This window comes from Phyllostomus discolor, chromosome 1 (assembly GCF_004126475.2).
Source record: "Phyllostomus discolor isolate MPI-MPIP mPhyDis1 chromosome 1, mPhyDis1.pri.v3, whole genome shotgun sequence".
NCBI classification, from domain to species: domain Eukaryota; kingdom Metazoa; phylum Chordata; class Mammalia; order Chiroptera; family Phyllostomidae; genus Phyllostomus; species Phyllostomus discolor.
The window spans coordinates 44,236,959-44,251,654 of record NC_040903.2 but is presented as its reverse complement, the minus strand read 5'-3'; the positions used below and the strand labels follow the sequence as shown (position 1 = coordinate 44,251,654).

At 37.4% G+C, this 14,696-nt stretch overlaps 1 protein-coding gene across 10 annotated transcripts in view; it reads right to left on the bottom strand.

The window, feature by feature from the left end:
- Nucleotides 1-14,696, bottom strand: part of SLC4A4 (solute carrier family 4 member 4) — a 399,538-nt gene that overhangs the window by 187,500 nt on the left and 197,342 nt on the right. For all 10 annotated transcript variants that reach the window (XM_036021813.1, XM_036021819.1, XM_028505445.2 and 7 more), the window contains one exon: nucleotides 8,971-9,106. In XM_036021813.1, the coding sequence (XP_035877706.1) occupies nucleotides 8,971-9,106 (136 nt within the window). The remainder of the gene's footprint in view (nucleotides 1-8,970; nucleotides 9,107-14,696) is intronic.

The following is a 14,696-nucleotide window of genomic DNA, read 5'->3' as shown; positions in this document are numbered from 1 at the left end:
CATCCCCAGAGGAGGGGGAAAAAAACACATTAGCAGAACCAGGAGTGAAAAAAGATCAAGAGATCAGCCACAGAGTCAACGAAAATTAGAATTTTAATCAAGCCCAACATTCAAGTGACTCAAGTGTTTTATCCTTATTCCAAGAGTCCCCTCCATTAGCCGTCTCAGGAAGCCTCTCCCAGCCAAGAAACTCCCCGTCAATGGCAGCCTCACTCCCAACCTCGCCCTCCATTCTAAGACTCTCCTCCTTTCCCCTGTATCCCAAAAATGTAGGCAGTGGAGATTTTTACAGATTTTCCTCACAAGTTAAAAGGCCAACATCACCACCAGTTTTAAACATTCAGAATTGGACCTTATTTATTTCTACAAAGTGGCTGCAAAACATTCCAAGAAAGAATCAAAGACCCTTAATATTCATGTGTGTGTGTGTGTGCGTGTATGTGTATGTAAATTAGTTCTTCACTTTGGCTGGTATTAGAACCACAGAAATAGAAGTGAGAGAAAAATGACAATTTTAGTTAACACTCATTGAATTCTATGCATTTGCTGAAATGATAAAAGGTTTGGGGTTATTTTGAGTCATCATTTTATGAAGCATATTATATTAGATGACTTTAGGTATATTTTTCTTCCTTTTTTTTCAATTTTAAAGATTTATTTATTTATTTATTTATTTTTAGAGAGGGCAGGGAGGGAGAAAGAGAGAGAGAAAGAAACATCAATGTGCGGTTGCTGGGGGCTGTGTCCTGCAACCCAGGAATGTGCCCTGGCTGGGAATTGAATCTGCGATGCTTTGGTTCGCAGCCTGCGCTCAATCCACTGAGCTACACCAGCCAGGGCTCTTTCTTCCTTTTCTTTTAAATCCTCACCAGAGGACATGCTTATTGATTTTAGAGAGAGCGGAAGGGAGGGAGAGAAACACCGATGTGAGAGAGAAACACTAATCAGTTGCCTTTCGTACATGCCCCAACCAGGGACAGAGATCACAACCTAGACATGTGTTTTGACCAGCAATCAAACCTGCAACCCTTTGGTTTGTGGGATGATGTCCATCCAACTGAGCCATACCTGCCAGAGCAACTTTAGCTATATTATCTTTTCATTCCTACTCACAGAATGTCCAACCCTGTTTGTTGATAATTGCTATGTGAATCACCTTTATATTTGAGTTATAATTTATTGCTCAAAATAAGACTCTAGTAGATAGAAGATTCCATAGTACCTAAAACTAATACAGGGTTATATATAATTATGTCACCTATAGAGAGTGTACTTACTCCTTGTCTTTATTCCTAAGAATATTCTTGCTAGTTGAGGAAACTCTTTGGTCATAGAGTTTAAGTTCAAAATGAATTACAAGAGCCAGCTAGAAACTCAGTAAAGGGGAGTGTTTTATACAGCCTTCACTTCCTGCTTCTCTTTCTTCCTAAATCAGCCCCCCTTTTTATCAGCTGCCATAAATCTATATTGCCAAACCATTTCTTAAAAGAAAACTAAACCTAATGTATATATAACATAGGACAATGGCTCTTTTTTATTATCATCCTCAACAATCCAAACAATATGTTTAATAAAAAACAATGTTTAAGGAGCAAAACTACTACTAAAAAACTACTACTACTAAAATGTTTAAGGAGCATTCTTTTGTGATTGATCTTTTCTTTTATTCCTGTCCATAGTATATATTGTAGGCAACTGAATTGGACTTCAATATGACTTTGAACAAGTCTTAAAAGTATATTTATAAATCATAAATCTTAACTAGCTTGGATTTCTGGAATAGCATTACTCACCATCATGGAATACACCAGCTCTTTAAGTCTGGATTTAACAATAAAGGAATGAAATGTAGTCTCAAAACTAGTCAATTCCCAGGGGATAAGTATTATCTGACAGTTCAGTTTAGCATCTATTTCACTTTGAGTTCGGTAAATATTGAACATTGTGATGACATCATATCATAGCACAGCTAATAGCTTAAGGAAAACTGGAATAATGGCTATTACATTCCTTTGAAATGTATTGCTCTAATTGTTCAAAGAACTCATCATTCAAGGTACTTCCAACATAAGCTTTCAGGCGTAAAGTAATAGTTTGCCCATTTAAACATTATTTGCAGGCAGTTTTATTCCAGAAACTATATATCCTATGTCTATCCTCCTCACCTATCAAGGACAAATTCTGAAAAAGAAATGAAACTACTCAACTCAAATAGGACCCATTAAAGAATAGGCTAAGGCCAAAGTACCAAAGTTCAGCCTTTCTGAGTGTCAGTGAATTTTTAAAGGTGCTTCAGAACCATGTAATTACCTTCGTAAAAAACAACAGATGTTCTTATTGTAAAATGTACAAAAAGCCACTGTGTACCCTTCATAATAATTATGAATAACTGTATATTTGCAATAAGTTTCTTTTCCTTCTGCTTGGTACTTGACATGTTATGGGAAAATTAATTTCAGAAGTTGGCTTTTTAATTGCTTGCAATTACCAAACTGTTGTAACCTTGGAAGAGGAGTTTATTAGGTGAAGTATACTTATTCCTAGGTCTTAGAAGAATAATGAGGAAGTACACTGCCGAGTAATGCACTTTGAGTGACTGCCAAACAATAGTATTTCGGCTCATTTGTTGAAGAAACAGAAAACCCACAGGAAATCACTGAATTTTGCAATTTTCCAATCATATGATTAAATATAATTCATAAAAGACAAGACCTCTAACTTTAAAACATGTCAGCTTTACTGTAGAAAATAGACATGACCTTTGCCCTAGATTATAATCCAACTTCATAAACTATTAAAATGATAATAAAGTTTCTTGCTAACTAGTAATTGCTTCATCACAAATGAAAGAAGCCAGTTCTAGCGTGTATCTGGGATAAATGATATTGTTAAGGAAATTCTTAAATTTCTAGGTCAACTGTGAAAGTTATTATAAAAGTTATATGTATGCTGCTATAAAAGTTATATAAAGTTATACATGTGCATACTTATATGAAATTGTATGTATGGTAATTACACATTACATAAATGATTCGATTCCTTTTCCTTCAGCCTTTTTCTTACAGAAAAAATGAACTTGATCTGAAATGGAAGTTTCCTCCGAGAAAGAGAAGTCGACGTAGATCGGGAAGGGAGAGGTTCCTCTCCAAACCCCCTGGACAAGTGCCTGTGTCTGTGTTTGATGGTCAGGCCTGACCACAGACCCACCAGAGGAACGTCAGTCAGTCTGCAGGGCAAACTGGAAGGAAGAGGCATTCCTTTGTGCCGGCCCACCAGAAGTAAAACATCAATACCCCTTTCCTCTGATGGCTGTTTCATTTGTTGAAACTTGTGATGGTATTCCTTTTTACCCAAGTATGGCAGTAAAATCTGAATCACATTGCGGGAATGACCTTTAATGTGTTTTCTTACAACAGTTCACCACTGACAAATTTGCCCATTTGAACAGTCACTGAAATAAAAGTGAAAGCCAATAACCATTTTTGCAGAGACATCACGGACCCAAAGAAATAGAGTTTGGGGATAATGGTAACCATTCTTCCTGGCTTGGGGCCATCACCTAAGCTGGACCATGACATTCTTTCACCAGTTTCCTCCGTGAATCCATTAGCTAATACCTAGCCACCTAGAAATTCTTAATGAGAAACATAGGTTTCTTCCCTAATACCAAATATTCCACTATAATTCCTGCTACATTACTGAGTATCAGTATTCTAATGACCAAACACTTAGGAGTATTCTTTAAAACGGAGTGATCTCTGCATTCCACTGACCACATCCTCATTTTAGGTGTGATCCTTCTCCCCTCACAGTCTTCAACTTGTGCTCTGTTGGAAGAGCCAGTGAAAATTCAAAGTTCTTACTTTTAGGAAAGGGAAGAGCAGGGGAAAGATGTAAGAAAAGAAGGTAGTAAGTAGAGTTGGCTGTACCTCAAGTTGTATATAAATAAAAGCTTCCCTCGTTTATACTTTTACATGACTACTGTGACTTCTAAAATGTTAATGGGGACATTTTCCTACTACTGAAATCATTCTCCTTACTTTTTGAGGCACAGATCTAACTTGAAGTAGGACAAAAACTACAGTAATGCTGAGACTCAATGTAGGATATTCTTGGTGATATCAAATCGTTAGTCAACTAAAAAGTATTGAACATTAAAAGGGAGAGTATTAAAATGGGTAGGGAGTGCAAACAGTAGAAATTACATTAAGCTGAAGAAGTCTGGTAGGTTAGTTCTCTATAGAATAAAATAGTCTATCAATCAGGTTATTAACAAAAAGGCAAAAATTCTCAATTTTATAGGTAAGCCAGAAAAATATGCATGCTGCTGCATTTTTATATATAAAATGAATTCTTTCTAAGCACTGTATTTTTATTACTAGTGTAGGTTTGAGAGCTTTTCATGAGGAAAAATATCCTTATCATGTCTGGAAATTGGATGTCATAAACAGCAGTTAGAAATTACTGCAAACATATTCCTAAACAGAGTATGTTGAAGGAAGTAAAAATTACTGAAAATCTAAATCACTTCTTGAGACAATATCACCTCCAAACCTCCCAACAGGACTTTGGTAAAGCAGCAAACTAAGAATCAAGGTTCTACTTTTCCATTCATTCTATTGGCACATATTTCTGGATTGTAGACTGTGAGCCAGGTGGTTGTAGGCACGAGCAGTGGTAAACAAAACAGCCAACAGTTCCTGCCCTCGTGGGGCTTTGACTTTATTAGGAAGATAGAACACCAAGATATATACTACGCTGAATGCTGATAAGTACTAAACAAACATTATGGAAGATAGGGACTAAGGGACTAAAGAGTGTTGAGAGAAGGTTTCATTTTAGAAAGGGCAGTCACTGAGAAGGTAATATTAAAGGAGGAAAGAAAATGACAGCGAGGATAGCAAATGCAAAATCCCTGACCCGGGAGCCTGACTAGCCCATGAGGCTCAAGCAGAGTGATGGAGAGGGACAAAAGTAGCAGATGAGTCAAAGAGATCACGGTGGCCAGTATATGAAGAGGTAAGGACAGATGCAAGGAGGTAGTAGACTAATTAAGAAGCATTTGCAGTAATCTAGGTGAGAGAGAGCAGTGGCTTGGACCAGGTTATGGCAGTACTATATGTCAGATATGGTAGGATTCTGCATATCTGAATATCGTTGAGGGTAAACAGACAGGATTTGCCAAGGGATCAAGTAAGGGGTGCAGAGAGAGACAGGAGTCAAGGAAGACTACAATGTTTTTGGCTTGAGCAACCAGAAAAATGGAGCTGTTTATTGTAGTGGGGAACTCTGTAGGAGGAGCTTATCTGAAGCAGATGAATTATGCTAAGTGAAATAAGCAAGGCGATGAAAGACAAATACCATATGATCTCACCTATAAGTGGAATCTAATCAAAAAAACAAACAAGCAAGCAAAATATAACCAGAGATGTTGAAATTAAGAACAAACTGACAGTAACCAGAGGGGAGGAGAGAAGGGATAATGGGGGAGAAAGGGGTAAGAGTTTTCAGGAACATGTATAAAAGACACATGGACAAAACCAAAGGGGGGTAGGATCAAGGGTAGAAGGTGGGGATGGCCAGGGTGGGGAGAAAAATGGAGACAACTGTACTTGAACAACAATTAAAATTTTTTTTAAAAGATCAGTTCCAGACATGTTATTTTGAGATGCTTATTAGTCAGGCAATTACTTGTTTTCAATCAAATAAGGCAAGAGGTCTGGCCTAGAGACCTAAAAGCAGACGGCATCAGCATATTGAAGAATTAGTTCAAAACATCAAGCACAGTCCTCTTTTGGGCTTTCTCAGTGATGTGCTGGGTACCTTGGGTCTGTCATCCAGCTGTCCATCAATCAGAAGTGTATTATCACAGAACTTCAACTTTGGTCAAGTAATACTTCTAAGAAAGTATTATATATAGAATACTTGTTTCTAAAGCAATCAGTTTTCAACTAATCACACTCAAGAAATACTACTGACCACCCATTATGTACCAGGTACCGCGAGGCATTGGGAACACGGTAGTGAAAGACAGACATGGTGGTCCCTGCCTTCAGGTGAAGCAGTGTAATGAGGAAGACAAATTCAAAACAGTAATATCACCTACATGATTGATTAATTAACTAATAGTCACTGTGGCAAGTCCCATACAGGAGAGGTTATAGAGAGCAGACTATGTGTAAGCATGTTTCTCCCGGGCAGCTTCCCCTGACCCAGGGCATACGCCCACCACACTTCTTCTCCCAGAGCTACAGTCTCTCAGGACCAAAGGCACCACCAAAATGACATGTTGCTTACACAGAGATACAGGACAGCAAAGAATTCAAGACCACCTTAACCTTTAATAGCCTTAAAGGAAAACAGTATATCCATCTCTCTCCATGTTTACTACCTACACAGTGAACTGTTATGATCTTTCCACATTTGGGGGACCACAGGTCATATAAAATAAAGTGTGATCTTCACTTGACTGAGAGAAAAACTGAATGACACACCTGAATTCTAATCTATATAGGTACTTGCACAGAACCTTAAGATAAAAATGAGAGTCTTCTAGTCACAGCTAGTCAGAAACATACTTACACATAGTGTAAGTATGAGTAAGTATGTAGAGTAATCCAAGATTACTCTACCCAACAAAGCTATCATGTTACACATAGTGTACACCATTATATGCACAGAGATAAAATTTTAGAGCTGTAGAAGATGCATGATGTTAGAGAGGATGCAACCCAGTATGACTCTCATTTGATAGAACAGAAAACTCAGCCTCCAGAAGACTACATGACCATATGACTTGCCCAAAGTTAAACAGCTAGTTAGTAGCAAAGCCAAGACTTGACCAAAATCTGCCCAACACTTAATGCACCAGGGCAACTCTCTCTGTCTGTTAGAAAGAAAGAAAAGAAAGAATGAAATGGAGGAACTAGTAAAAATTTTCACTTCAAAAGCCTTCTTTTGCAGGAAGTTTTATGAGCTAGAAGTATACTTTATGGAGGATTTCAAATACCCAGGTAATTGGCACTGAGAGACAGAGTAAGAGACAATGACTACATCATGAAAAGAGGCCCTAGAGGAGTAAATAATAAAAATACTTACTTCTGTATTCTCAGTATCTAAAACAGTGCCTAACATATACTGTGCATTCAAAATACACTGGTTCAATTTAATTGATTTGAATTAAATTACAGACTATAAAAAGCATATCTAACATCATTCTGTTTATAAAAGTGAAATACATTGAATTTCCATGTCATGATGACAATGAGAGACCAATGATATAACTGACATATCAGTTATATCATTGATATATGATCATTTTATCAAATGATCAATGATATAACTGCATTATATCAAATCTTCATCTTACATGAAAGATAAAGAGAGAATCTTAAGAGTAGCAAGAGAAAAGAAGAGTTACCTACAAAGGAGTTCCCATTAGACTATCAGCTGATTACTCAAAAGAAACCTTGCATGCAAGGAGGGGCTAGGAAGAAGTAGTTGAAGTCATGAAAGGAAAGGACCTACATCCAAGATTACTCTACCCAACAAAGCTATCATTTAGAATGGAAGGGCAGATAAAGTGCTTCCTGGATAAGGTCAAGTTAAAGGAATTCATCATCACACACCCCTTATCACATGAGATGTTGAAGGGACTTATCTAAGAAAAAGATAAAAATATGAACAGTAAAATGACAACAAACTCACATTTATTCACAACCGAACCTTAAAAAAAAACAAAACTAAGCAAAAAACTAGAACAGGAACAGACTCACAGAAATGGAGATCACGTGGAGGATTATCATTGGGGGAGTGGGAGGGGAAAAGGAGGGGAAAAGGTACAAAGAATAAGTAGCATAAACGCTAGGTAGAAAATAGACAGGGGGAGGGTAAGAATAGTATAGGAAATGTAGAAGCCAAAGAACTTATATGTATGACCCATGGACATGAACTAAGGGTGGGGAATGGAGGTAGAAAGGAACGTGCAGGGCAGAGGGCAATAAAGGATAGAAAATGAATAACTGTAATAGCATAATCGATAAAATATATTTAAAAAAACAAAAAAGTCTTCATCTTACATAATTGTTATAAGTCATCAAAGATTTAATGTGGAGTATGTAACTAAATCTGTATGTAGAAACAAAAAAGCTCTGTTATTATGAAATTAATGAAAACTTTGATATTTGTTTAGTGCTTAACAATTTACAAAGAGTATCCATATATACCTACATATGTATTTAGACATATATAATACCTATACATATGATGTATTTAGACATCTATATTATATTTACATATATTTCATATTTTATAAAGCATACATATATTATATGCAGTAGGCACTATTATCTACTCTATTGATAATTAAATCAAAGTCCTGAGAAACTAAATGTTTTCCAGCTAGAGGTAATAGTTTGAAACTGAACTCAGGTCTCTAAACTCCAAACTCAGATGAAACTTCTGCATACTTTCATTGGATATTTAAAAGTTGACAAGTTTCTACCTGGAATAATAGCAAGCTTGTGGGCACCAGTTACTGTCTTTGCAAACTCCCTCCTAGCAGGAAATGGGTAATAAATCAAACATAATCTCACAAGATACTTTGACATGGGGAGACTGTAGACACATACCTCTAGGTTATCATGTTGGGGTACCTGAGTTTACCTCTAAAATATTTCATCACTAAGTAGTATATGGATGGAGACTCACTCCTAATTCCTTATAAAGGTTAAAATTATAACAACACAGATCATTGAAATAATGTTCCAGCAGTGAAATAAAGGGTGTCCTACATCCATGTCAATGTGAAAGAGGAGAAAAAGAATTGTGTTATTTCTTAACCCAACCAACATCACACTCGCTGGTTATTCAGAGTGCCAAGTTTAGAGAAAGGTGCGCACTCACAGGCTCTGCTATCTTGCCCACCCTTGTTCCCCCAGGTCAGTACTGCACACATCAACTGTTCCTCACCTCGCTGTCTCCTTCCACTCCATCTCCTGCCCATCCACAGCCAGCAATTCATCCAGTTCAGTGAAGAGCTGAGGAGGGGCTGGGCTGTCATCCTCCTCGCCCAAGATGAATCGGATGCGTTCTGCGGCTGGAGAGACTGCAGAAGTGAAAATACTGCGGTTAAACACTGGCTGCACAACCCTGAGGAAAGTGGAGCTCCGAGTTCTTCCTCTGTCCCCAAAGCTGTTGGGTTTCCCTTCCACACTTTCATTGGACATCTTCCTTGCTTATCCCCAGCTGAAAGACAAAAAGAAATCAAGCCCTTCTCTATTCCCTTGGCTCTAAACTGTATCTCAGCTCTCCACTACTGTCCAGCAGGACAGCACTCCATTTCTTTGTGGTGTGTGACAAGGAACTTTTAGCCCTCAGATGAGCTGAGGTCCAACCTCATGCCCTTCCCTCCTTTCCCACTTATGACCCACCCCAAACTATTAGACAGAGACCAGCTTGATCCAATTATTTTTCTACAACAGTGGGGGAGGGCAACAGAGCACCCCAATCCTGAGTTTCTCCCAGGCGCCCGCCTCCTCCCCACCCTCCCTCTGTCCAATGTCTAATGCCCATACCCTCCAAGGCTCCTCACTGCTCACAACTGGCTAACTGCAAAGATGATGAATGAATATTTAACAAGATGGGGCCTCTTCTTTATATAATGGCACTACCCGAAAATATTTAGTCACGCTTCAGTGCATTTGAAAAACAAGCCCAAGTAAAACATTGTACACCTGAGGGGGGAAAATTCCAACATGCTCAAGCACATAATTAAACACTCTACTAGCTCCTTTTGACCCCATCTTCTGAAAAAAATAATGTAATGAAAAATTAACTAGCATGTCCTCCAAGTCATAGATTACTTTTCTCTTCTTCTTCTTTTTTTTTTTAAAGGATAACATTTAGAAACTGATGGTCACCCTGATCAATGTGGCTCAGTTTGTTGGGCACTGTCCCACAATGCGAAAGTTTGCCAGTTCGATTCCCTGTCAGGGCACATGCCTGGGCTGCAGGTTGGTGCTCTGTTGGGGCTCATGTGAGAGGCACCCGATCAATGTTTCTCTTATACATCACTGTTTCTCTTCCTCTTTTTCTCCTTCCCTTTCCCTCTCCCTAAAAATAAATACATAAAATCTTAAAAAATTAAAATTAAAAAGAAAGTAAACTTATTGTCATGTTATAAAACTAAAAACACACAGATACTTTTTGTAATCCCTAGGTAAAATTAAGAATGGTATATACATATGAATGCAGTTCAAGTACAAAGATACATATACGTGTGTGTGTATACATACAGATAAATATGTAGGAATATATGGACTCAAACAACCTAAAAAAAGAAAAATCCCTACCACCTGAAAACTATTCATATAGGACAAGAATAAAATTCCATCGATCAAAATATATTTACTACAAATAAATCCATAAAAATATTCAACCTAACTAGTAATCAATAGTAATCATAAAATAAGTTACATGTTTTACCTATTAAAATGGCAAAAGTTAAAAAGAATGATAATGTCTAACATCAGCAATGGTTTAGGAAATTTATGTCACTGATAGAAGCCTAACAGGGGAACATCTCTCTCTAAAGGGAAATTTGGAAGGATATGGAATTGTTTTAAAAGTGTATGTGTTCAGTGAGCTAGTAACTCTATCACTATAAAGACATACATTTCAAATAATAGTAGTCATTACTTCAAAGATTTAGCAACAGAGGTGACCATTACAGCACTATTTATAACCGAGCACAATAGAAAAAGTCAAAATATCCAGAAAAAAAAAAGACTGGTTAAATAAACTCTTCAATATATATATAATACCATGTAGTCATAAAACATGAAGTCGAGATTATTGGTTTTTTGCTACATATGTCACATAATTTTAAATAAACAAATGAAACTGCAAATTCACATACATAAAGTGATTCCACTTTAGGAAAGAAAAATACACATATACACATAAAACAGTCTGGAATTGAGGAGATCCTCACTTTGCGTGGTTCCAATGTGTATAAATTTCAATTACCACAGTTTAGTTAAATAATACTAGTCCCCTAACAACACAGTAAAAATTTTAGTTAGCATGGTTTATGAACTGTGAGTAATTATATGAAGTACAAACTTCACTGCTACCTCTTCAGCACCTTTCAAAGTCTGACAGTGATTGGTCACTACACATTTGTCATCCAGTTCTCATACAGACAGCAAAGTGTGTGGTTGCATTGCCTTCTTACTACCCAATGATAAATTCATGCAACATGGATGCTCAAAAGAGGAAGAAGATAGCCAACAAAGATGAAAGCACAGCACAGAAACAAAACGTGATGACACTGGTAGTGAAATCTGCAGTACAATGTAAATGGAGTTATAGAAGACCCAGCTGATCATGGAAATGTAGACAATGCTGCCTTTGGCCATTTGAGAGACTCTAGATATACAGTGGAGGAACTTAGTGAAGGCATACTGGTCAACATAAACAAGGAAAGTGGTGGTTAGAAAACGATTATGATGTCCCAGAACAGAGGAGGTGAGGCTGGCAGGAAAAAAAAAAAAAAAGGAACTCAGACATTTCTGGACACAGAAAGCACAAATGATAAAATGTGAGAAGATGATCCAAATTAGAGAGGCATGTGACAATTTGGGCACGGAAAAGATGCTCATTCCATTTCGTTTGTTGTATGACAGCAAGGAAGCAAGCACTATTCAAACTACTTCTGAGGAGCTTTTACAAAGGAATCAAACACTTTAATCCTAATGTTTCTAATGTTTTTAAAAAGTTGCATGTACTAAACATTAGTTTTACTACTTTTTAATTTTCTTATGCCTTTCTAGCCAACAGCTAGAGTTTAATAATCCAGTAAAAAAATTAAAAGTCAAAGAACAATAGTAATTTTTCCAATTATTAGGTTTTGCATAACTTCAGCTTACATAGTTATTTTTATGGTCCTTCAAAAGCAAGAACTTCCTATATAGATATCTTTTGAATGTTTATTTTTAGGGCTTCCATTTTCTCCCTTTCATTTTCCTGTCAGTTCTGAAATGGGCACAATTCATTCATGTATTCACTCAGCAACAGTTACTGAGGACTCTCTGTGCTCTAGTAGGCTTTGCTTCAGGGTCTGAAGATAAAGACCTAGACAAAAAGATCCCTGTTATCAAGTTTATAGGAGGGAAAACAAGCATCAATTAATTAATTGATTAAATTAAATAGCATATAAAAAAATCTATGAACTGTGTTTGCAAAACATTAAAATAAGGTAATTGAATACATAGTATACCAGGATACAATATGTTTCACTTCTCTAATTAGGGAAAAGAAAAAGGGTTTTGAAATTTTTCAGTATCTCCAGGAGAAAAATACCTAAAATAAACTTCCAAAACTTTGTGCAAAAACATTTCAGTGCTGTTCCAGTCAAGAAACAGGACATGTGATCATCTTAGAGGATCAGGGACAGCATAAAAATATTAAGGGGAGAGCTAAAAATGACAGTCAGATTTTGGCATCTGTATAATACTTCTGAAGAGTATAGTGGAGTTATTGATCACAATGGTTCTGAAACTGACAATCACAAATTTGACTAACTTTTCATCAACATTCAACATCAAAGATCCCTTAGTTAGAACTAGCTTTTGAAAGGGAAAATCTGTTTAGAGATTCAATGTTTTGTCCATTTCTGAAAGATGTGATGTGGGTATGTCCCCACCTCTAACAGAGAAGAATAAATGTTCCTCCTGCTTAAATAACAGAATTTCCTCCCCAAACAGCACATATCTCTGCTCAGCTCTAATGCACAGAGCGTCACTCTGAAGTCTGGTGTCCTTGAGTTAGGAAAACACAACTCACTGCTTGTCAGACAACAATTCTCCTGTGACATCTGCAAAATGGAATGGAAGAAGGGTGACACATGACCTTCAAGTCTCCCTCTCCGGGCACCATGTCTAAGCACTATTCTTAAGTTGTCTTGTTCATTAAATACAGCCTCTGAGCAGCCAATATAACAATCCCTTTGGGACTAAATCCAAAATCCTGTCATAAACTAGTTTACTACTCTAGTAAATTCCTTTCCTAAATTGTTCCTCCAAGCTTCCCCAGGAATTAGAAGTACGTAAGAGGCTACAACAATTGTATTGTAAATATCCACCTAAGGGAGGGGCATCCTCTGTGACTGGCAAAATATCCTTCCCAATTTCTAAGATCATTCTTAACACATAGATAAGCACAGTGAGAGCACCCCTAACGAAGTACATCAAGAATTCATTTTTCCCATAACTTTTGATTGAAAGGTTAAATGAGCTAAAAACACTAGACAGCAATGCATTGAGAGTAAAGAGACAGACTTGAGCCAAACTGCCCGTGTTTAAATCCCAACTCTGCTACTTATCTGCAGTGTGACCTAAGACAAGTTAATTAACCTTAGTGTCTCAAGTTCCCCACCTGAAAAATGGAATAATGATCATCATTATATACTAGTTATATACAAGGCTTCAATTAGTTTGGAAGTTGCTGTTCCTTACTAATAAAACCTGCCTAGCTTCTAAGAAAGAAAAATCTCACAGATACTGGCCTTGAGAGCCCCTATATGTTGAAAATATATGAGGCAGGAAGGAAAAAAGCCAACAGTTCTGCATGTGTTACTTCAATGAATTAGGTAGCTTCAGTAATGAGAACACAAAGATTACCCATGTTCTGGGAAGCAGCCAATAAAAGAACAAGGGGAAAATAATGAAACCCTTAATAGCCTTACTTTAATACCTGGGAGTGGGGAACATCAGAAAATCAACTTGCATTATGATGAATAGATCATGATTCTAAGTAATAACTAATTTAGTTTCATCATAAAAAAAAACCTGGAGAAAAATGAGACAGGGTGACAGGGACAGATAAAATGAGGAAGAGAGAGAAAACCTTCAAATTAATCCAATCAAATTTGGCAATACAAAAGACTGGTAGATCAAAGTCAAGTTAATGCCCCCCATCAGCCTTGATTTGTTTTTAATTCTGTTCTTTGGTTAAAATGTGTTTCGGTTTTTATTTATTTTTTTACTTATTTACTTTTTGAGTAGCTGTAGAATTTCCTGGAGGGCCTGTACTGATGTGGTCATCCTGGCCAGTGTTCACCTGCAGAGTAAGGCTGTGATGGTCTGCAGAGCTTGGGGAGGCCCAGGACCCCAACGTCCCCACTGCTAACAAGGAAGGCAAGTGTGTGGCCGGAATGCAGTCCATACCACTCCCACGACCAGCACTTACAGAAGACATCACTTACACAGCATCACATTCATGCCTGCTGAGCCTGAGCTCAGCCTCAGCGCAGCCACTTCCCTCAGTCAGAGATGGTGTATGAGAAGAACCCTCTCCGCCATGCCTGGCTAGCACACGGTTGACTCTCAGTTTGCCTCTCATGTCGCTCTGGCTCCAAGTTGTGTGCCCAACCTTGTCTTCCTCAGCAACTCAGAAGTGTCTTCTGACAGAATATACCTGTTCATTTTCAAATTTTTTTCTTCATTTTTCCTGACTAGATTATTCTTTTCTTTCCTCTAGAATTCTGACTCAGTTGCTAAGACCCAGATGAAAATTCCATTTTTTCCAATAACCTATGTTAACAATTCACAGAAATATGTCTCTCCTTTATTTAAACCATAACAATACTTTGTGTCTGAATTGCTTACTTTTAGCACCACCAAACATACAGCTGG